At 42.8% G+C, this 25,401-nt stretch overlaps 1 protein-coding gene across 2 annotated transcripts in view; it reads right to left on the bottom strand.

Annotated features, from left to right (window-relative positions):
- The window catches only part of dapk1 (death-associated protein kinase 1), a 67,810-nt gene that overhangs the window by 23,974 nt on the left and 18,435 nt on the right, over nt 1–25,401 (bottom strand). For both annotated transcript variants that reach the window (XM_047341251.1, XM_035165918.2), the window contains 5 exons: nt 9,700–9,921; nt 5,555–5,693; nt 3,408–3,537; nt 2,129–2,177; nt 1,930–1,956 (listed from right to left, as the gene is read on the bottom strand). In XM_047341251.1, coding sequence (XP_047197207.1) covers nt 1,930–1,956; nt 2,129–2,177; nt 3,408–3,537; nt 5,555–5,693; nt 9,700–9,921 — 567 coding nt within the window. The remainder of the gene's footprint in view (nt 1–1,929; nt 1,957–2,128; nt 2,178–3,407; nt 3,538–5,554; nt 5,694–9,699; nt 9,922–25,401) is intronic.

The following is a 25,401-nucleotide window of genomic DNA, read 5'->3' as shown; positions in this document are numbered from 1 at the left end:
TGCAAGTCGAGCTCCAGCTGAGAGGGAAATGCATGAATTCACTGTATAAGTTGCAGCCGCTCACAACAAAGTAATTAAAGCCATTCTTCACAGGACCGGGTGGTGACCGCGGCAGGAATGTGTTCTGTCGGCTCTGAGGGAACGTTTCATCAACTGTTCTCCCAAAATGCATTCGATACGAGGCTTGAAGAGGCAGAGTGCACGTTTTTAAAGCTGGAATACACTCATCTTGACAACCTAAAACACAAATTAGGGCTCGAGCAGAGCAGGAAGTTGCATCAACAGTTGTATGTCTTGCCAACTGGAGTTTTTAATCACTTTGTGGCAAGCAGAACACTCTCGAGTTTGGAGATCGTCCCAAAAATCGTTAATTGAATCGTTTTTCGTCGTTTTTTAAACAGCAGGAGATGAGGAGTGGCATCACCTCGCTGTTGCTCGGCTCTGATAACAGGCAGCGAGCAATCTATTTCCTGCCTCGCCAGGCGGAGCTGTGACATCTGTGTGGGTGGACAGCACGAACAAAGATCCAGTGTGTTTTGTACAGTACGCATGTGAGCACGGATGTTGTGCATCTGTGCGACTGATGTGTGGAGGTTAAATGATGAAACGTTTTAACAGCACCTACACATTTCTCTCCTAAAATCAACTGTGATATCTTTTATATAATTATGAGATAACGTACATGTTGGCCATTTGACCTCTTCCTTTATTTACTCTGCTTTATCTAAGTCAGAACTGTGTGTGGGCAAAATGCACCTGATGTACAGTTCAGTGCACGTGTGTGGCTTTGTGTAGGTGTCTCTCTGAAGGATAAAGGTGTGTGGGAGCACGGAAAGCCTTGTGACCTGGTACGAAGGAGGAGAGAACAGCGGTCGATCGGTGGGTCGGCGAGTGCACCAACGTTTTCGCTGTTGAATTGAACTGTGCTGACGTTCATGCAGACGGCTGCTGCAGGAACATTCAGTTCAATGAGAGCCCTTTGTGGAGTTGTTTTAATGATCAAGTGAACAAATTGAATTCGAGCAAATCAGTCGAACTTTTAAAATCCCTTGTTTCCGCGTTAACTTCGAGACGAGCTGCGAAATTACCTCCACCAAGAAGATTACTTAAAAACAAATTGAACAGATTTTACAAAACTTGGAGGGATGTGATGTGGATCAGGGAAGAACACATTCAATTTTGGGATTGGGTTCAGATCCTGGAATTTGTTTTTTTTTCTTTACCATCCATTTTGAGACGTCTTCACTGTTTTCCCAGGGAATAATAAATAAATCTTGATGAATAAAATCAGACACGTTTGACAACTCAAATCTATGAGGGTGTTTAACTGGGGCAGTTTGATTTAGGGAACTGGTTTGGGCCTCACTGGGAGGTTTGTGCTCTACTGAACGTCAACTTGTCACCAGATCCAGATTCAGTTAATCAGCCTCTTGCAGCCTAAACACTGAATTTATTTAATTTCAGCATTTTGTTTATTTATGAAAATTACAAGACAATAATAATCCTGCTGTAATCAGGATTACAAATATGCCATTTAGAGCTTAATGATCATGTGTGCTTATATGTTAGCGAGGCACGGACATTAATTTACACTTTCTTTTCTTTTTTTTTTACTGAATATCACATATAAAACAGGTTTAATTTGCACAATGGTTCTTGCTGCAGTCTTATTCATTATTCACAACCATATGCGCTTCCCTATTGTTTGTGCTCGAGGTCAGAGAGACGTCATTAACCTCTTCACATCCGACTAAACATTCCCATGTCGTCATGTTTAGCGAGCGACGACCTGGGGTCTGTGAGAAACCGTGAACATGAAGGTGGCGGTTGTAAAAATACTCAAGACTCGTGCTGCACATTTCTTATTTATGCACATTTAACGTTTTTACAAAATCAAACATCGTCCCGGGTGGCGTTTCAGATACTTACAGGATGTAGGTTATCACGCCAACGCTCCTGAGGAGAGAAGGAGTGAGAGGAGAGGCTTTTAGCATCAAGTAGTTCATCAGTAAACAGTCACGTGTGTTTACAGCAAAACAGCTGAGGTTGCTCGCAAATGGGAATAATTTCAAAACAGCACATGTGCATGATGGTCGCTGTGGAGCAGACCGAGTTATTAGTTACTCACCACATGTCGGCCTCCAGGCCCAGAGGTTCATAGTTGACTACCTCTGGTGCTGCAAGACAAAACAAAGATAATTAACATTCAGGTCAACAGCACATCACACTGACTTTACCTTCATTTATTTTCTGTGAGTAATTTTCCCCTGAATAATTAATTTTCTTCCCTCGTCCATCCTGATGAGTTCTATTTGAGAGAATTCACTGAGTTAGAGATGTTGTTTTATAATAAAATATAAATAACACCTACAAGAACTGTGATTATTTCTTCTCCTCTTTTCTGTACTCACAGCTCTTCTGATGTGTGAATAATTAAATTATAAGATGAACAGAATGATTCAGTTCTTTCTAATCCACTTTAACAAGTTCGACAGGAAACTGACATTCTGTGAGAAAGAAGGTTTTTAGTTGATTTTCTCTTTTGTTGGCGATGTTATTATTACAATCATCATTATTAATATAATTATTAATGATATTATTCCTTGTCTTACTTGTATCTAGGGGATAATCGTTTACAAAATAGTGAGGGGGAATGATACATTTCATAAAATTCATTTAACTTAGTCAAACCTCACAGTTTGAAAAACCACATCTTCGAAAGACAAACGCAAGAGACTCACAATTTATATTTGCAATGGAATAACAACGCAATCTGTTTTTGTACATGATGAATCCATGAGCTGAAAGGCCTGATTTCCAGCATGAGCAGGTCCAACACTGGTGACTTTATTTAGACCATTTGACCGCTGCCACCCTGCTGAACTGGGAACAGGTTCAGGTTTTGGCCTGGATGGTGCTGGTGGTGGAAACAGGCCTGGGGAGACTGGGAATGTTGGCGGGCACCGCAGGCAAAGGGGGTGAGAGATGGGACAGGGTGTGTGTGTGTGTGTGTGTGTGTGTGTGTGTGTGTGTGTGTGTGTGTGTTGGCAGGAAGGAGCAGCTCTGATAATCAAAGTCTATTATCAAGTCTCTCTCACTTAGTCCCTATGGCACAGTTGGCACCTGCTCTCACAATATGCAACCCCTGGGATAAAGCCAGAGAAACAGGGTGGTGCTGCGAGGGATTTGTGTGTGTGTGTGTGTGTGTGTGCGAGTGAGAGACAGAAAAACTGTGTTTACATGTAGTTACATAGTGATTTTTGTGGGTGTGTCTGTGTGTGTGTGTGTGTGTGTGTGTGTGTGTGTGTGTGTGTGTGAGAGAGAGAGAGAAAGGAAAAGAGAAAGTATATTTACACGTACCTAGAGAAGACAAATGAGCTTTAAACACCATGCACACGTGCACTGACCTACGAATTCTGGAGTTCCAAAGATGTTTTTAAAATCATTGCCAAGGTCGATCTTGTGGGCCAGACCGAAGTCGATGACCTTGATGCGCGGGTGAGGCACAGAGCGGTTCAGCAGCATGATGTTCTCCGGCTGGAGAAACAAACAGGGAGGACAGAGGAGAAGTGAAGTGACCATCTCTCTTTGTATTAAAGTGGTTGTGTGTGTTTTGAATTCAATGCAAAACAGTTTTCATGCTTTAACACATCATATTATCAAAGCTCTTCATATTGGTTTGCAGTAACTACAGCCGTCAAATATCTGAAGCGGTGTAAAAAAAATACACGTAATCAAATAAAATTCAATTAAACTACAAGTACTTTAAGTACTTAGTTACATTCCACCGCCGCAGGACAAACACTGTAAGTGGAAACGAGTGCGAGAGTCAGACACAAAACCAGGAACCGTCTGTCAGGAAGGAGGCTCTGCAGTCATGGAAATCTCATGCAAAACATCTCGAGGAAGTGGGAGAAAGGAAAGAACAGGCAGAGATGAGCTTCAAGCAAAGACAAGAGGAGCCGGACATTCCTACGGACACAAAGCCTCTTTCAAGACCGAACCTCTTTCCCTTCCAAACCTCGTCCATTCAGCCGGACCCTGAGCGGAGGATTTAGTCTGGGAAGGAACTGGATGAGAAAACTCCGGCTCAGCTTGTTGGTTTTATTCACTGACGTGGTTACGTTTCTGAATGAACTCATCTGATCTCTGCATCATCTGCATTTTTAAATATACCAAGCCTCGATTACATTTCCTTGTCATAAGGGTTTGATAATAACGACATCTTAGGGATCATGCCATGTTTTTTCTAAATGCAGTATATCAGCCAATGGTCTTTGAATCTTTTGGTATTGGCATCATCCCAAGAAAGTTCATACTAGTTGGGCTCTAACTAGTTTGATTATTGATGGAACAATGCTACAATAGAAACATTAAAGTTTCTAATGCACTGGCTTTTCCACTAAAATAACCGCAGACCTAAAATAACTCCGGTCCTTCAGACACAAAGACCATATGAGATGACTGCTGAGGAGTCAGACATCATTAGTCTGCCCAACATATCGAGCTGTGGAGCATATTAAATACACTGACTGGCAATATTACTGTCTCTGTAGAATTGGTCAGACTCTGAAACCCATTTTTAAAAAACAGAACAGACTTCTCCAGGCAGCGAGGTGACGTTACAGTGTGTGACTGCGTTTTAAAATGGACTGAAAAAAACATCTGGGCTGCTGTTATTTCTGACCCTTAATGTCCAGTGACAGGAGGTCAAAGCTGCTTCAAATCCACGGAAATAGCCCTGGAGCTCAAACTTCCAGAGGGGGTTTTCTCCCAATGGTGTCAAAGACGATGACAAATGTTGTAGAATACAGGTGAAACAACACAAAACACTCCCAACTCCGCTGTCAGACAAGACAACAACAGAGAGTTATTTTCTAAAGACCTTGACGTTAAATGTCCTGAGCTGTGATGGACGACTTGTGAAGACTGTCCTGTGAGTGGAGGAGTCAGTCCGGACTGAAGACGCCACATATACAGCTGTAAGTGGACAACTGATCAATGCTATTGATTGTGGTTTAAGGAGAAAACTCACAAGGTTTCAAAGATAACTCGATGCAGTGTAATGGACTGGAACCATGTGATCCACGTGTTCTGCAGCGAGGACACAATGACCTTCACTCTTTTTCCCTCAGGAGTTTAAAAAAACACACAAATATTACCCAAAAATGAGTCACAGACAAAACTGATGTAGAACAAAAGCAAAAGGCAAAAAAACTGAAGCCCAACATATTAAAATCTGTCCATACGAACCTTTAGAAGACATCTGTGTTTACATTTGCTGATATGAAAACTTTTATTTACGCAATAAACTGCAGAAAAGATGTGCATTTCTGTCTTTATTTTATGATAAGACATATGTTTGCTTTCCTAGTTCAAGCTCCATATTTGCTGAGGATTAGTGAGCGGGACAGGCCCAGGACACGGCTCATGTTTACGGTACACGTTGGTCTTTTGAAATGCAGAAATTGACATTATCCTGTTCTCCTGCTGAGCACATGACCAACCGAGGGAATCAGACATCAGACGGTGGGGACGGCTTTCGCCGCTGTACCTTAAGGTCAAAGTGGGCGATTTGCTTGGAGTGCAGATAGAGGACTCCTTCCAGGATCTGCTTGAGGAACTGAGTGGCCTCTTCCTCGCTCAGTGACTCCTTCTCTGCGAGAAAGTCAAACAGCTCACCGCCCGCCACGCTGGACGAGAGAGAGGGAGAGAGAGGGGGGGGGAGAATTAAAGTGTGAGATCTCTCAGATCAGAGCCAGCTACAAATCCCAGCTTAACAGAGCTGATCTGATGTAATCTAATCATCCTGGTGCATTAGAGCCCGACCAATTTACACATCCTGAGCACATTTTAACCAGCGCCGTTCACAAGAGAGAACTTTAGACTGCGTTTCAACAAAGAAAACCCGCTATTAGGAACAGTGGGGAAAAGGAGAAGTTTGTTTTATTGGAAAAATGCAATTCTTTTTCTGAGTTTTTGCACCAACAGACCTCAGACCTGGAAAGAATGACAAACCAGGTAAAGATAAATGTGAAGAAGAAGAAGTAAATAAGTTAAAACTAGAAGGACGCTCGGCACAGCTCATAACTCCACCACGGCCCAACAGTCCCCATAAATTAAATCAAGCTGCACTAAATTTTTAACCCGAACCCAAAATATTGAAAACTGTGATCATTTGTTGGATCACAGGGAACATTTACACATAAATCAAATTCAACACAAAAATCAACAAAATGACAACACAAAAATAGTGAAATACATATTAAAAAAAGCAACTTATCAATATTTTATATCATGCAAAACCCAATTCTCAGTTTACTATCATGTACAAAGTGAAGAACAAAATAATCACATTTAAGATGCTGGAAACAAGAAAATATTCAGTATTTTTGATGAGAAAATGTGATTAACTATTATTAGATAATCAAACAAGCTACCAATTAAATTAAATTGATTAATCTCCATGCTTCAGATCAAAAACTGATCCAACACGTTATCATAAAAGAGAAAGGCTTGTGATGTCATTAGTATCTTGTCATATCAGAATATAATTTGCTTGAGTCTTTTAAATGTCAGCATCAACGCTCACTAATCATTACGACCCTTTATCTGTGCAAACTTTTAAAAGAGCTCGGGTTCACATCGGAGCCGGAGATCTTTCAATACAACGACAGTGTGATCCAGCTCTTGTTGAACAATTACTGTGATAGGGAGGAGACAGTGTGAGGAGAAGAGGAGAAGAAGAGAGCGAGAGAGAGAGAGAGCAGATGATTTATCGTGGTCACAGCACGATAACGTGAGTGACTGCCTGCAGCGAGGGGGGGAGAGAGAGAGAGAGAGCAGAGCAGAGGACGAGCACAGAAAACTGTAATTACAGATATGATTATCCAGACTGAGCGTTCACTCAAACATCCACAAATACAAACATGTTTGTCTTACAATATACATTATGTTCACAATACGAGACACCTCCAGGTTAATTATTACTTTTATAGCAGCAATTATATTCTGTATATTACAATTTATGCTCATTCAAACATTATCATCATTTAACTGTCTTATATTTTCCACTCCACCAAGGAGACTGTTTTCACCCATGTGTTTGTTTGTCAGTAGGAATCAGACAAAAACAGATTTGAATGAAACTTGCTGGAATCAATCCATAAAATTTGAGGGGAAGATCCAGGAGTCCAGGAACATTGCGAAAGGGCGTTTGTTTTTTTACATTTTCTGCAATTTCCCAGGGATCAATTCAAGGATATTGACGGGGAACATAATAATAATCAGGCAAAGGGTGAAGACCTTTTTTTCCAGTTGCTGGATGATAATAAACCAGGATACAAACCTGAAACTACAAACAAAGTGTAGGCTGAGATAATGTGAATTCACTGAAATTTCATGTTGCTGTAAAATAAATGACCACCAATTATTGCCTTTCTATCTTCTCCTGCACACACAGACAGACACACACACTACTCCGCCCTTCAGGGAGGAAAACAGCAGACCAGCTGCACAGCTGAGTCCTCCACCCCCTCCTCCCACAACACTCCCTCTCTATATCAGAGACGTCTATTTCATCATGTGCTTCAGCCGGTTAACAGGGCGTACACACACACACACACACACACACACACACACACACACACACACACACACACACACACACACACACACACACACACACACACACACACACACACACACACACACCACACACACACACACACACACACACACACACACACACACACACAAGACTGGAAGGAACGTTTCTGCCCAAACATGTCGCGTCTGCGTCTTTTCTCACAGGTCTGTCTGTGCTTGAGGTCAAAGGGCAGCCGCTGTCACGCTTGTATTAACCCAGAGTGCAGCAGGGGGAGGAGAGGGAGTGGAGGACAAAAGGCCACAACATGAAGACAAATATTTTTACCAGCCACATGCAAGTTGTTGTTTTAAGGAGCTCAGAGCTGTACTGACCAAACCCCTGCACTTCTGCTTCAGCCCATAGGACCAAAAGATCCAGGCCTCATCTACACTACTGCAGATATCGTTTCAAATTTACATTTTCCACTCTCTAGAGAAGATATATAGAAGAAATGCATAAAAGACTTCAAACGCTCAAACAAGCATGCCAGGCCAAATATGTGGCGATAAAATCTACATTGATAATCCATGAAATACCAGAGGAGAACATTGGGGATCCAAGAACTAGCAGTGATAACCAAATGTAGAGAAACTGCTTTTTACATGTACACATAGATATACAGAAACCACAAGTTTTCTGAAAATCTGCACTTTGAAAGATGTTTTAGTGACTTAAAACAAACTCTCCTTTGTCTATATCCATCAGGTATTTGTGTCTGAGGTCGTATTGATGATATTTCCTTAAAAACGCGCTTCTGTGACCTAAACCTGCCATTTTTCAAAACTCAAATAACTCGTCAAATTGTTCAGATGGTTGTCATAGCAACAAGTGTTCAGGATAGACCCGTTAGGGATGTTGTGCAAAAGGCCAGTTAGACCAGTTCACCACAAACACTGTGAGATCACTCGTGTTTACATTACAAGTATTCAGCTGGCACGCTTATTCAGAACAAACAAGCATGAAAGCTGAATAAAGTACACCTCAATTACAAGGTCGGCTTACAGCCGGTGGTAATGGCTGCGATGTGGAGCGCTGCAGTTGTCTGACAACATTCCTGACAAATGATCACATACGGTAGAATTGAAAGGAAGAAATGACAAACACCAAACCAGTGCAGGCCAACGGTTCAGCGTTTGAGTCGTTCGTTTGCAGCTCAGTGGAGTAAAGAGCTGGTAGGTCACTCCGATGTACGTGGTACGTCTTTGAGATGAGGACAATTAAGTGCCTGTATCATGTAGACTATTTGAAATGTGAATGGTTTTGACATTGCTCGCACTTCGAGGTTTAAATGACAAACCCAGAACCCTGTTACTGGTTCTACAGTTGCTGAAGTAATGGAAAGTTTTTTTAATTTGCCTATTTTAATTGAGCCACTCTGCTCAATTGGAGCCACAGGAGACATATGTTCACTTTAAGTTCAGTTTAATCTTCGGAAAGAATATAAACAGCTGGATAATGTCTCCTGTGGCTCTGAGGGGAATTTCCCCCAGTTTGAAAAGTGTTATCTTGATTATAAATTATAATGTGTAATCTAAACTAATAGGGGCGACGATGACGCTGGAAAGAATTTGGGACTTTTTTCTGTACTTAAATGTTTGACTACTATGTTATTTATTTACCTGATCTTATCGCCACAGCCCTGAAATGTTTTAATCAGGTTTCAGAGCTCATCTCAGAGTTCCCCTTTAATTGAGAATTACACATTTAAAGAGAATATGATTGTCACTTAAACAGTGTTCCCATAAGATGCTACCGAGAAAGTCTTTAATTTATATTGTTGTCTTTCATACTTTCAAGAGCAGAATATTTAGAAAATGCTGTGTTAACCGCTGTCTCACCACACGAGCAGATAATATAACTGATTCCAAGTTTGTAAACAGCTAATATTCTGCTTTGAATCATTAATTTTTTCTCATTTTAAATGTTTTAAGCTGATGCCTTCATTGAATACATCATAATAATCGCACTTCTAACTGTGGAGCGGAAATAAAAATCTAAATTTGCCGGCTGTGTTGAGAACAGAGGGAGGAGGAGAAGAGAGAACCACTCACAGCTCCAGGATGAGGATGACCTCCGCCTTGTTCTCGAAGACCTCGTGCAGCGTGATGATGTTCGGGTGCTGGATCTCCTTCAGGATGTTCACCTCGCGCTCGATGTCCTCCCTCGTCACCCCCCGTCGACTTGATTTGCTGCGCCGCTTCTTGATGAATTTGCCGGCGTACTCCACGCCCGTGTTCCTGTGCCGACATCTTCTGACCACAGCAAACTGACCACTAGAGAGAGGAGAAGACAAAGATTGAAAATTAATATATCTACCAAAGTATCTAACTATTCCTTTAGCACTTCAAAGCTAAAACTGTATTTTTAAGTACAATTATGAACAAATAAGACGATCAACAGGACTCAATGATCTCATTTGTCTAAAGTAACATCATTTAAATCAATTTCAACAGTAAGGACTCTTTAAGAAAAGCTTCACCGATACATATAAAATAAAGTCTTGTGGCTGAATCAGTTTGAATGTGGTAAAAACAGACATCTGAGCCAAAGGAGTGGGTGGGATTATAAAGCATAAAACCTGCTGATCAGAAACAGCTTTAACGAATAACTGTCTGATGAATCATGATCATCAAATACGAGCCTGTCACCGTAAAGTGTCGTGAGCTTGTGTTGCATTTTTGCGTGACAGAAATCGTGTCATTGTCACCGGAGCTGCTGTGTGGAAATTCCACCGTCATGTTGCCGCGCAGCATTGTTGCTGCTATCCGACCGGATAACGCTGACTCGACTGTCGCTCTACCAAAACACCGCCGGTGAAAACCAGTCGGGGAAGCGAGGACACTTGGCTGAGGGCTGTTGACGCCTCGGCCAGTTGTACCTCCTCATGGCCGTGGCACTCACTGAGCACTCAGTGTAGCAAACAACCGGAGAGAACGAGGGGGTAGGGGGTGAGCGAAAGAAGAGCAAGAGCCACATTCTGTCTCGTTTTTAATTTTCACGGCCAGATTTTCAGAAGAGAGGAGGAAGCTATCTGGCCCCCCCCCCCCAAAAAGAGACCATGATATTGAGTCATGTCCTCAGTCCTCAGTCACACGGTTGTCCGGAAGCAGTTTAGTAATTCATCTGTACGTCTCCCAGTCTAATCCTCTCTACGATGTGTGTCCAAATACTTGATGAGTAAACGTAGGATCCAGACTATAAGGCTGCCGGCTCTAGTGGAGCTTTAAAAGGGAAAAATAAAAGAAATGAGTCAACAGCCACCTCCCTCAGGAAGTATCAGTGACCTTGTTGTGACCCGTAAAGGCAGCGTCTCACATGGGCCGATCAGTGGTGTCTGAGGTCATCGTTCAACGTTCACCGGGGGAAAACCACATTTTAACTTTGTTTTAAAAAAACAAAAATCTGCCTCTAAGATAACATTTTCAATTTAAGAAGTTAACAAAGCACATAAAGAAACAAGCTAAAACATGGTTGCACAGTTGGGGCTGTTTCATTAACAGGCCAGATGGCAATTTTATTTATACAGCACATTTCATTAAAAAGCTACTTAATGTTTAACAACCCTGCAAATGAGTTGGTGCCGGAAGTGCAGTCGATTGTTGCAGGTTTCATTTGCAGCAAAATGAATTAGCTTGACTCTCAGTTACAGGATTTAAAATGGACGGATGCAACACAGGCAATGTGATTTCAGACTCTGCAGTCGCTCCATCAGAAGTCACCTCAGTCGGAATGGTTTGCAACGGGTCACTGGTTCCACTTATATCAGTTTACCAAAGTGAAATTACGAAAAGGCACGGGGCAAATCTCCTTCACCTCCGTGACTGAATGCGTCGGTCACAGTGAATCGCACTGAATTACATTATTTTGATGTGAAACCAGAGCCTGTGGGTTTATACTGAGCGAGGTAAAGCTCGTAGGGTTGTCTCCTTCGTTTGTCTCTCAGCTGAGAAAACAACTCTTACTCACCAATATGTCATGAAATAATATTAACTTACTTAAGTTATTAATAATAAAGGCATTTTGTACTGTTTTTAAGTACATATTTATGGATATTTCTGCTCCTTGAGCCGTGAGAATACATCAGGAACATGTCCAGAAAATTCACAGCAAATTAGTGGGAGTGTTGATGATATTTCTGACACGCGACGTATGTGAAACTGGAAGAATACTAATATCTCAGGATTCAAAATAGGAGCCAAGTGAAGAAGATGCTGATGAAGAAGTCAACTTGAAAAGAGATTAAAGAGTTCATACATCAGCCTCCTGCTGCTCTACAACGTGTTCTTTGTATGTGAAAGACAAACCTATTGTCTGGAGTTCATGTCACTGTTTTCATCCACTTTGAAAGATTAGTGTGGATATTGGGCTGAAAGTGTAATAAATTATTTCCAAATTTACTCCCATTTGTTAGGACATTGCCGTTTGATATGGCCAATGACAAACTGTTGTTTATCCTAAAGTAAATAATGTTTTCTGGCAGTTGCCAAGTGTTTCCTGACAAGCTGAACTACAGCCTGACTTGAGGGGAACGGTGTCTCTTTGAGGATGTGACTTGTCCTGCAGCGGAGCCCGAGACACAAAGCAGACAATGTGAAGAGGAAAAGAGAGCAGGGCTTTCTCATGCTAATCACACTTACATCCCCCCAGTCCACCCACACCCCCACACCCACACACACCAATCAGGGCTCCAGCATGTAGACAGAAGGGACAAACATCAGGATATGATCAGTTTCTTCCAGAGACATTGACAGTACGAAGTAGTTACACACAGATTCAGGCCAACACAATCTGTGTTCAAATGACTGAACACCTGTTACACGTACGCCTCGAGGGGTGAAGCCACAATAAGCCGACGACCGATCTGTGGATGCTGTCAAACCTCAAAGGATGATCAGTGTACCACAAAGGTGCAGCTGTAGAGGTCACGTTTAGACATTTAAGGCGACAGGAATGTGCCTAAATAACGATTTCTTCTATACGTTCAATAAATGCTTTCTCCTTATTTGTCCCTTTTGGAAGACCAGACTTAATTTCAGTGCACACAACGTAAGCTGGACCTTTAAAAACCTAAACTTTAAAACCACTGAAACTGGAAAAGTAGCAGCCACAAGTACGTCCTTATACTTATTCTTGCGCTGTCAAACTTTTCCGCTGCTGAAACTTCATGCAGAGGAAAAGAAGAGTATTCTGTGAAGCCGTGGGATTTGGTGTGAAAACACTTTTCTTCTCTGAGAAAGAGAAAAACAGGAAAACACAACCGATTTCCTGTTCTTGACGGAACACCATCTGTGCAGCTTTGGAGACATCCTGTGCCACTCGTACTTGTCAAGTTGATGCAGCACTGTTGAATCTTTACAGAGGTTTTATTTATTTATCCGGTGACCCCCTCTCATCATACAAAACTTACATGTACCATGATATGTTATGATAAAGCACATTTAAGGTCAGAGATATTTGCTTTTAAGTCCTCGTACACATCAGGGCTGCTTCATGTGTCCTACATCCATTTTGTGCGTCAGTTGTGCAATTCCTCACAAATTAATGCTGCGTGTCTGCAAGAAGCAGAACGCACATGAACACTAGGGGCAGTGTAAAGTCGGGAGTGACTGGGACTCAACTTTCTCAAACACAGAGAAATATACATTTGGGATTTCAGAATGTAAAGTGAGCAAGAAAATGTCTCGCCTCATCAAGGTCGTCCTGATGACGAGGCCGAGTCGCGTCCTCACCCTGGGTCTCACTCTCAGCATCGACTTTGCTGCTGCTGCTGCTGCTGGTGGCATTAAATATGTAATTTATCTTCATCTATGTTGCAGCATCAGCTTGATGCGATTTCTTTTTCAAATTGCTTCTGAAGTTGACACTTTTCACAACGTCTATTGCAAGCGAAGCCACAGCGCGTATGTAGGTGTGTGGGCTGGTGAATTGGGGTGTGGGTCTGAAGTCTGTGGTGTGGCCTCTAGTGCGTAACACACAGCAACTATGTGAGCGGTTGCGCTCACGATGCATCTGAGCGTCAAGCGGAACGTGTGTTTAAACAGCAAGAACATCTCCGTCCTAACGTGTCAAGTTGAGCAATCTGTGTCAAAGACCTGCAGTAACAGTAACAGTGACTCTGGAGGATTGCTCCACGAGAGAAGCTGATCTCCTCGTGGGTTAGGTCACAGAAGCAGAGGGCAGATCCAGCCTCTGCAAAGCTCTGTGTTTACAAGTGTAACTACAGTAATTATGTTACAGTTAAAAACCAGGGGCGTGGCGGGGAGGCTTCAAACTAATAAATGGAGGTGAGGAAATCCAAGTCACGTTGTTCTTTTCCCCTCAGCAACCACAGAGAATGTGTCCAGGAGCAAGGCTCAGTTTGCTGTACCCATTTATATCCATGCACGTTTCTGAGATGTTAAACTGTGCGCGGCAAAGGAGCAAAAGGATTCACAGACATGGGCTGAAAGAGGACTTTCTGATGGAGTGACATTACACATGAGACTGATGAGTAACGAGGATTCGAGGGTTCATAACAGCACTAATGTGCAGAGCAAGTATACAGACGAGAGCGGCTCGAATACAGCTATGATGATGTGGTAATTAAAGCAAGGGATGTTGAATACTGAGATATAGGCCAAACTGCAAATTAAGGTCGTCAAAATGTGCAGCTCCGCAAGTTCATGTAATTACAGCTGCAGAAAATTAGTTCATGAAAGCTGCGTAGTAGTAAAGAAGCATTAGTCCACAAATGTAGTAGAGAGAGAGAGAGAGAGAGAGAGATCATAAAATCATGGTGAAAAATATCTTTAAAAACAAAACTCAAAACATGGAAATGTTTCTAATCACTATCTTCATATTTCAGGATGGAAACAATAACAGTTAGAAAGTGCATGAGGGAAAACAACACCAGCTGCATACACACACACAAACAAGGGAAAAATGTAAGCGGTTCAACTGAGCCCTCTTCCCCAAGTGAGGTAGTGGAGGGAAACGAACAACCCAGTGCAGGCTTGTAAATCAAAACAGCCTTTCCCTGGTTTCTCTTTCTAAAATCGAACCAAACAGGATTTTATGTGGTGGATTCTCCCTGTTTGACAAAGCCCTTATGTTTACCTACTAGCGGAGGCTGGATGGGAATCCCATTTCATCCACCAGGGATGTACAGGGAGAGCACCAACTTGCACGGATGCTGCTGAAGAAGCGCAGAGATGGGGCAGAAATAATGTGCAGGCAGACAAGAAAAAAACATTCCTGGGAATCACTGACAAAAAGCAGGAGTGAGGCTGTTTTTTTCAAGAGCAGCGCTCCCTCTCAACCGTGTGCAGCGCAAAACCCCAGATAGTCTGCAGGATCAAATTGCTCGGCTCCCTTTGTTGTGCTTGAAACACAGACAAGGCTTCCCACTTTTGGCCTACTTGCTTCTCAACTGGAGGGGAGGGGATGGTGGGAAAAGAGGCAGGTTGCAAAAGGAGAGGAGAGGTTTGTTTGCGTCTATCCGAGCTGCCTGGGTGTGTGACAATGCCTTGCAGAGCCTCGCATTACTTAACACCGCTGCAAGAGAGTGTTTGTGGAAAGATACTGCAGCGGTTAATTAATGCTAAAATTCTCTGTCCAAACACGTAACAACACACATCATGTGACCATATAAACACAAGAGCATGTGTGAGATCCGGTGTAAACAGGAAGCAGATTGTTCGCTCTGCGGTCGGTTGCTTGGTTACAGAAAACACTACAAAAGAGAAACAACAATGATGAAAAGTAAGAGCAGGGATTTCTTTACTTGGACCGACTTTGAGGTGGAATTGTTCCGGAGACAAATTGTTATTATCGTATGTTAACGTTTTGCCCTCACCGCTGGTAGTCGAGCCGTGACGGATAAGAACCAATCAGGAAGCAGAATTGACTGCATGATCATCTCCAGCAGGTCTAAATGAAGTCGTAACTTTGATTGTATGTCGACTATAGTGAAAGCTGTAGCTGTTCACAGGCTACTGCAAAGTATTGTACATGAAAATGAACCCACCCAAGTTAAATTCTTTAAAACATACGAGTTAAATAAAAGATTATCGAGGAAGGTCACTATCTATTGATGGTTTGGGTAAAAAGCTCTTGTCCTGTTGCTGCCCTGAAAGCAAAGATGACCCAGAAAGTTTACGAGCAGGAATAGCACAACAAACAATGAACAGAACAGCTTTAAATAACAGAGATGTGATGTAACAGAGTCTTGTGTCCAACTCAGTAAGGAGACTGACCATCGGACACTGGCGAGCTGTCAAATCAGCCCCGCCTCGCCTGGACGAGCGTCTGATGCGAGTTAGAGGCTGGCGCTCACACTGGGAGTCTGGCCTTGTCAAGATCGGGCCGCGCTGGAATGAACAATGTTCAGTGGTAATGAGCAACACGGCGGCGGCGGCCTTGTAAACAAAGATAAGTCAAGTGTGCGTGGGCAGGGTGGAGAATACACTGGATGGTAACAAGCACACAACGAATCACAATACATCACAACACCGAGTTGCCAAAATAAAAGTGAAGTGGATGAATCAGTCCGGACAGAACAAGGAGCTGTGGATGATTTCTACATTAACGCCAGTATATTTATCCCCTGTGTTATATCTGTTAGGATGTTTTACAGTGTAAACGGCCATGTGTTAAACAACCGCACCCAGAAGCAGCTGCTTCACACTATGAAATGACTTCTGATATATGACGTTTCACTGTGAAAACAATGAGCTGTGTCAAACTGTGACGTACAGATCAGTGGTTTTATGGTTTCTACCAGTTTGTGCCTGTAGCCCAGATAGATCGTCCGAATATAAAATCAGGAAGCAACTCAAATAGCTGAGAGTTACAGCTGTTAACTGTCAGAGGAAATAATAATGTGAGGGGAATGTGAGGGGAAGAGGAATCGACTCGCTGCGGTAACTCAGTCAGCTGACTAAAGGCTGCTGGGACACAGAGCTGGCTACAGACGGCCAAGCAAACAAACATGTTGGTGAGCAGCCAAACGGTCAGATGGCTATGGGAGGATGGTATCTCATAAATACTGTAGTGACAATGGTGAGAAGAGGCATATTTTCATGCTGCACATTAACTAAAAGCCTAAAAAGGTGAAGTAGCGACATATCTAGATATGAATCGACCTCTATTGGAATGTGAGATCTAGCTCAGATCACACAACCCTGAAATTAGCTGCTGAAGATTGTGGAACATTAGGAAACTAAAGAACCAGATGTTTCCCTCAGGAGTTTGGAAACCAAAAGCAGAGGAGGTGCATGAACGCAAATGAGTGCGGATCAGTAATTTCCACTGACTTTCTCCACCCGGTAAAGAAGTGCAACGGAGTTAATGCATCGCTACGATCAAGTCCAGTGATATAAAGTTTCTTGTTGAGGTGAAGCACGGCTTGTGATGACATTTAACACTCTAAGCAGTTTTCTAAGTGAAAACATTTGATCACACGTGAAGTGTGAACCACGTGAAACCTTTATTTAAATGTGACATAAGATCTTTTTTTGTGGGGGTTTCAAGTAGACGGGGAAAAGGAATATTTCCTCTGTGAGAGTGAGGTGATAACAAGCTTGTCTGAAGTCGTCAGGGTGTCTGACACAGCTTGGGCTGACAGCAGCTGAAGATGACACATACACACAGCTACTTTAGTCACACACACGAACACACACACACTCACACACTCACACAAACTCACACAAACGCACCACTACCTGTCTAGAAAACCTGTATTTTCTCTGCTCGAGAGCCGATTTTAACACATGCTCCGACTGACTTCAGGATCTCAGAGGCAAGGACCAGTCTCTGTGATTTCTTTGTGCATATATTCCTGATACTGATCGTAGTATTCTCCTTCCTGTCCAGACAGCGCAGAACAAATCCTCCTGCAAGGCCGAGCTAAGCTCATGTTTGTCTGGACAGTATTAGAAGTGAATCATTTACTGCAGAATAATCTAATATGTGAGTAATTCTCAGGGGCTTGAAAAGGAAACTCACCCTTCTAATCTTTGGCCTCAATCCCACCATAATCCATCCATACAATACAGCCTCTTAAATACAGTGGAGCCTGCGCTTGTGGGAGAATAATGCATCTTTGAAAACCACCGCCCCCAGACACCTAGTTGCCCCCCCCCATATATATAACGATAAAAGCCGTACATGCAACAGAGCATCTGGACATGTTAAACGGTGTCATACACATAGTTTCTCTGAGATAACGCTATAAAACACACTTTTCCTTTCAGTAGCTTCTCCGACTGTTACAGTAGCTGCCGAGCCTCAGCCCTCACATCGGTGATTTATTTTTTCGAACCAGTAAAACAACTCTGCGAGCAGCTACATCGCAGCAGCTGTCGTTTAATCGATTAGAGCTGAGTCATTGCTGGATTCAAGAATAACACACCGAATAACAAACGCAGTACAGAGTCATTTACAGCTGAAAAGCAAACCTCCTCTGCGTCACATCAGCAACTTGGACAACACGATGAAAAACTCATGTCAGACAGGTAGAACACAACTAAGTACACACAATTAGGACAAATATCGAGTGAAGACAACAAGTAATTTTCATGAAATATATATCTGCTGATGAGAAAAAGCTGGTATGTTCAACATTATTTGATTAAATATCAGTGTGGCTAAAATACCTGATCTCAAGGACATCTGACAGATACATACATGTGAATTCATGCGATCAATACAGACGCACTACTTGCTAAATTATTTTCTATCCCTGTCTTACTATGTGTTTTCTTTTTGTTTTAAGAGGGAAATACAACCAACTCGAAGATTTAGTAGATTTATTTAATTTAATTATTCTAAATGTTTTATTACTGATCAATCCAGCCATTTTCTTTCTTATGATAATATGAAACAAGAGAAAAGCAATAAATTCACATAGTTCTTGAGCTGGAAACAAAAATGTTTTGTATTTTTTTTTTGTAAACGACTCAAATCAACTGGAAAAATCACACCAACCAAATAAGCGCTGCCTAGATCACCATTTCCTTTTGACTGTGGTTGCCGACCAGATTGTTATTAGTCACCTCACAGAACTGAATGAACAGAGTTTTTTACACTTCCTATAACAACATAAAACTGCTCATGGGGGAGTTTTCACCACAGGTCGCAGTATTCTTTGTGAAAGTGTCTCTGTGCTCACATATAAGATATGGATTTAAAAGAAAAAAAACACAAGATAACAATGAAACTCCTACATTCAGTGGCAGCGTTTTCACTATCTTCATCTTTGATGTAGCTTTCAAGGAAAAGCAGCACTGCGCTGTCGCTGTAGTGGTTCAGTACTACACTGTGTATCATCTCTATTCCACTGCTGCGAGCCAGCTATTGATTGGCTCGCTGTACTACAGCTGTGAAATAAGAGAAGGTGCTGAGAAGCTGAAAAGTGTTAAGTACAATAGCAGGCAGGCTCACAGAGCTACAGCTCAGCACACACACACACAACACACAACACACAACACACACACACACACACACACACACACACACACGGCTTCTCTGTCCAATCTGATACGGATGCACATGGAAACAATGGGTGTGATCTCACCTACAGTTTGGTCCTTGGTTTGAACAACAGAAGAAGTTTGCTTTGTTGTGTTTTTTGTTTAATTTGGTGAAAGCTGCCCAGTTACAAACATAACTAGGCTACGTTGAGCGGGCCCGAGCACCGCGCGTTGAAGCCTGTTGCGTCGGTGAAGAGCGATCAACGACCAAGCGCACGTCTCCGCGTTGCAGCGTTGCCTCGGCGGGACAAACGCCACTTCCTCGTCCGTCGAGCGACGCGATCCTTCCTGCTAATTGCTCATTAGATCCACGCCATCAATTGCACAACACACTGTGAACATTTTATGTAAATCGAACGATAGTTGTAAACAAAGCTTACTTCCTGTTGCCAGTAGGTGGTGCAATCACTATTATACCTACAGACTAATATATCTCTTCAAGTAGGGCTCTGATGTAGCGTGAGCAATTTGTGTCAATCGGACAATGTTACAACAACTTAATTTTCACACCGATCAGTAGGTGGCGCTATGACCTGAACTAATATTAATATATGGATGTGTTCAGGTCAAGATTGTGATCATAGGTCAGCAGTTGGAGCCGGTTGATAATGCAGAGTGGATTTACAAAGTACTTCCTGTTTCATGGCGAATCAGTAGGTGGCGCTATGACACTGAGGAATATTCACACATGGAGCTGTTCAGGCTTGGACTATAATCATGTGACAGAAGTTTGACGGTGATAGGACAATGCACACTGGAGTTATGACAACATCGTCTCCTTTGCGAAGGATGATCTCGCCCTCAACGTTTACAGTTTGAGGAAATGTCACAATTCTGACCATGGTCAAATGACTTGACTGAGCTCTTTGAGCTGTATATTGTAAAGCAGCCAGGAGCAGTGCATCAAAGTATAAACGCTCACTTCCTTCCGTCGAGCGACGTCGATCCTGCCTGCTAATTGCTCATTACGATCCACGCCATCAATTGCACATCACACTGTGAACATTTTATGTAAATCGAATCATTGTTGTAAACAAAGCTTACTTCCTGTTGCCAGTAGGTGGCGCCATCACTATTATTACCTACAGACTGATATATCTGTTCAAGTAGGGGCTCTGATGTAGGTGAGCAATTTGTATCAATCGACAATGTTACAACAACTTAATTTTCACACTGATCAGTAGGTGGCGCTATGACCCTGAACTAATATTAATATATGGATGTGTTCAGGTCAAGATTGTGATCATAGGTCAGCAGTTCGGAGCCGGTTGATAATGCAGAGTGGATTTACAAGTACTTCCTGTTTCATGGCGAATCAGTAGGTGGCGCTATGACACTGAGAAATATTGACACATGGAGCTGTTCAGGCTTGGACTATAATCAGTGACAGAAGTTTGGCGGTGATAGGACAATGCACACTGGAGTTATGACAACATCGTGTCCTTTGGCGAAGGATGATCCTTCGCGCACCTCAATGTTTACAGGTTTGAGGAAATGTCAAACGACCATGGTCAAATGACTTGACTGAGCTCTTTGAGCTGTATATTGTAAAGCAGCCAGAGCAGTGCATCAAAGTAAAAACATGTCACTTCCTGTGGCCAGCAGGTGGCGCTGTGATTTTAAGCCATAATTTCTGTGTAGATGTCATCAGGCCGAGACACTTGTCTTACGTGTCTAGTTTGGACTCGATCGACCATGTATGTCCGAGATACAGAACTCGTGTTTTGATGGCGTGTAATCAAACTTTGAGGCCACGCCACGGTCACGCCGTGTGACGAAAAATCGATCTTGAGTTAGTTTTGATCTCCGTCTTGTTGTGATGACACTCATCTCAATTTGAAGTTGATCAGATAAAAGCCCTGGGACAAGTATATCAAAGTATAAATGTGGAATATGGCCAAAATGGCCAATAAAGTCAAAATGGCGGCTTCCTGTTTGGTCGAGCATATCTATCCAGTGACTTATTTGTTTGTTATGAAAAGACACATGTCCTGTCGATTTTTGTACATGTCGCCAATCGTAGTGCGGGCTGCACTTTAGGGGCTAGTCAGTTATTATGCCACGCCCATTTCTTAAAACCATCTGAATGTCTGCAGGGGGCTGTTGCTACACAAATGTAGTTTGAGGAGTTTGAACCTCCAACACCGGTTATAGTAATTTCGTGTGCCTGGCGAGTTGATGAACTTGACCCCACGCCACTATTATGGCGTTTGAGAAAAGTCCCAGTAATCTTATCCTTCATTATCAATGTCTTGAGACCCGTTACACAGGTTTGGCGTGGCTGCGGGCAATGGGTGAGGAGGAATACCTACGGTAAGACGTTCCAAAAAAGACATTTCCTGTTGCCACCAGGGCGCTGTGATTTTAAGTCATGATTTCTGTGTAGATGTCATCAGGCCGGACTCTTGTCTTACGTGTCTAGTTTGGACTCGATTGACCTTGTATGTCGAGATACAGAACTCGTGTTTTGATGGCGTGTAATCAAACTTTGGACGCCGCACGGTCACACCGTGTGAAAAATTTTCTTTGAGTTAGTTTTGATCTCCGTCTTGTTGTGATGACACTCATCTCAATTTGAAGTGGATCAGACAAAAGCCCTGGGACAAGTACATCAAAGTAAAATGTGGAATATGGCCAAAATGGCCACTAAAACCAAAATGGCGGACTTCCTGTTGCGTTTTTCATAATGCTCCTTGAGACTTTTTTCATGATTGGTCACGATACACCTGGGCTACGATTTTGTGAAGATCGGTCAAAGGGAAACCTAGGGCTGTGTTCCAGGGGCGCTGTTGAGGCATTTGCCCGCCCATTTCAAATTACTCCAGAATACGTAAATTTTCACCACGTTCTAATTTTGTGCAAAGTTTGGTAAGAAGTTCAGTATGTTAAAGCCTCAAAAGCCAATTCATTTGGATCACAATAATAACGAGCACTCGCGTTGAAGCCTGTTGCGGTCGGTGGAGAAGCGATCAACGACAGCGCCGCCTCGCGTTGCACGCGTTTGCGCACTGCGGCAGGACAAACGCTCTTCCTGCGTCCGTCGAGCGTCGATCCTTGCCTGCTGATTGCTCATTACGATCCACGCCGCAATTGCACAACACACTGTGAACATTTTATGTAAATCGAACGATAGTTGTAAACAAGCTTACTTCCTGTTGCCAGTAGGTGGCGCCATCACTATTATTACCTACAGACTGATATATCTCTTCAAGTAGGGGCTCTGATGTAGCGTGAGCAATTTTGTGTCAATCGACAATGTTACAACAACTTAATTTTCACACCGATCAGTAGGTGGCGCTATGACCTGAACTAATATTAATATACGGATGTGTTCAGGTCAAGATTGTGATCATAGGTCAGCAGTTGGAGCCGGTTGATAATGCAGAGTGGATTTACAATGTACTTCCTGTTTCATGGCGAATCAGTAGGTGGCGCTATGACACTGAGGAAATATTGACACATGGAGCTGTTCAGGCTTGGACTATAATCTTGTGACAGAAGTTTGGCAGTGATAGGACAATGCACACTGTAGTTATGACAACATCGTGTCCTTTGGCGAAGGATGATCTCGCGCACCTCAACGTTACACGGTTTGAGGAAATGTCACAATTTGACCATGGTCAAATGACTTGACTGAGCTCTTTGAGCTGTATATTGTAAAGCAGCCAGGAGCAGTGCATCAAAGTATAAACATGTCACTTCCTGTAGCCAGCAGGGGGCGCTGTGATTTTAAGTCATAATTTCTGTGTAGATGTCATCAGGCGGGACACTTGTCTTACATGTCAGTTTGGACTCGATTTGTCCATGTATGTCCGAGAACAGAACTCGTGTTTTGATGGCGTGTAATCAAACTTTGAGGCCACGCACGGTCACACCGTGGAGGAAAATCGATCTTGAGTTAGTTTGATCTCCGTCTTGTTGTGATGACACTCATCTCAATTTGAAGTCGATCAGAAAAAGCCCTGGGACAAGTATATCAAAGTATAATGTGGAATATGGCCAAAATGGCCACTAAAGTCAAATGGCGGGCTTCCTGTTTGGTCGACATATCTATCCAAGTGACTTATTTGTTTGTTATGAAAAGACACATGTCCTGTCGATTTTGTACATGTCGAATCGTAGTGCCGGGCTGCACTGTAGGGGCGCTAGTCAGTTATTATGCCACGCCCATTTCTTAAAACCATCTGAATGTCTGCAGGGGGCTGTTGCTACACAAATGTAGTTTGAGGGAGTTTGAACCTCCAACACGGTTATAGTAATTGTGTGTCCTGGCAGTTGATGAACTTGACCCCACGCCACTATTATGGCGTTTGTGAAAAGTCCCAGTAATCTTATGCCTTCATTATCAATGTCTTGAGACCCGTTTGACACAGGTTTGACGTGGCTGCGGCAATGGGTGAGAGGAATACCTCACGTGTAAGCGTTCAAAAACAAGACATTTCCTGTTGCCACCAGGGGGCGCTGTGATTTAAGTCATGATTTCTGTGTAGATGTCATCAGGCCGGGACTCTTGTCTTACGTGTCTAGTTTGACTCGATTGACCTTGTATGTCCGAGATACAGAACTCGTGTTTTGATGGCGTGTAATCAAACTTTGGCCACGCCACGGTCACACCGTGTCGAAAAATTTTCTTGAGTTAGTTTTGATCTCCGTCTTGTTGTGATGACACTCATCTCAATTTGAAGTGGATCAGACAAAGCCCTGGGACAAGTACATCAAAGTAAAATGTGGAATATGGCCAAATGGCCACTAAAACCAAAATGGCGGACTTCCTGTTGCGTTTTTCATAATGCTCCTTGAGACTTTTTTCATGATTGGTCACGATACACCTGGGCTACGATTTTGTGAAGATCGGTCAAGGGAAACCTAGGGCTGTGTTCAGGGGGCTGTTGAGGCATTTTGCACGCCCATTTCAAATTACTCCAGAATACGTAAATTTCACCACGTTCTAATTTTGTGCAAAGTTTGGAAGTTCAGTATGTTAAAGCCCTCAAAAGCCAATTCATTTGATCACAATAATAACGACCGCACGTTGAAGCCTGTTGCGTCGGTGGAGAGAGCGATCAAACAAGCGCCGCCTCCGCTTGCGCGTTTAGCGACTGCGGCGAGGACAAGCGCTTCTTCTGCGTCCGTGGCGACGCGATCCTGCCTGCTGATTGCTCATTACGATCCACGCCTCAATTGCACAACACACTGTGAACATTTTATGTAAATCGAACGATAGTTGTAAAACAAAGCTTACTTCCTGTTGCCAGTAGGTGGCGCCATCACTATTATTACCTACAGACTGATATATCTCTTCAAGTAGGGCTCTGATGTAGCGTGAGCAATTTTGTGTCAATCGACAATGTTACAACAACTTAATTTTCACACCGATCAGTAGGTGGCGCTATGACCCTGAACTAATATTAATATACGGATGTGTTCAGGTCAAGATTGTGATCATAGGTCAGCAGTTCGAGCCGGTTGATAATGCAGAGTGGATTTACAATGTACTTCCTTTTCATGGCGAATCAGTAGGTGGCGCATGACACTGAGAAATATTGACACATGGAGCTGTTCAGGCTTGGACTATAATCTTGTGACAGAAGTTTGGCAGTGATAGGACAATGCACACTGTAGTTATGACAACATCGTGTCCTTGGCGAAGGATGATCTCCGCACCTCAACGTTTACACGGTTTGAGGAAATGTCACAATTCTGACCATGGTCAAATGACTTGACTGAGCTCTTTTGAGCTGTATATTGTAAAGCAGCCAGAGCAGTGCATCAAAGTATAAAACATGTCACTTCCTGTAGCCAGCAGGGCGCTGTGATTTTAAGTCATAATTTCTGTGTAGATGTCATCAGGCCGGACACTTGTCTTACATGTCTAGTTTGACTCGATTTGTCCATGTATGTCCGAGATACAGAACTCGTGTTTTGATGGCGTGTAATCAAACTTTGAGGCCACGCCACGGTCACACCGTGTGAGGAAAAATCGATCTTTGAGTTAGTTTTGATCTCCGTCTTGTTGTGATGACACTCATCTCAATTTGAAGTCGATCAGAAAAAGCCCTGGGACAAGTATATCAAAGTATAATGTGGAATATGGCCAAAATGGCCACTAAAGTCAAAATGGCGGGCTTCCTGTTTGGTCGAGCATATCTATCCAAGTGACTTATTTGTTTGTTATGAAAAGACACATGTCCTGTCGATTTTGTACATGTCGCAATCGTAGTGCCGGGCTGCACTGTAGGGGGC

Source organism: Hippoglossus stenolepis, chromosome 9 (assembly GCF_022539355.2).
Source record: "Hippoglossus stenolepis isolate QCI-W04-F060 chromosome 9, HSTE1.2, whole genome shotgun sequence".
In the NCBI taxonomy this organism is placed as follows: Eukaryota; Metazoa; Chordata; class Actinopteri; order Pleuronectiformes; family Pleuronectidae; genus Hippoglossus; species Hippoglossus stenolepis.
The sequence above is the reverse complement of the archived record's forward strand: the minus strand, read 5'-3'. Positions and strand labels throughout refer to the sequence as shown.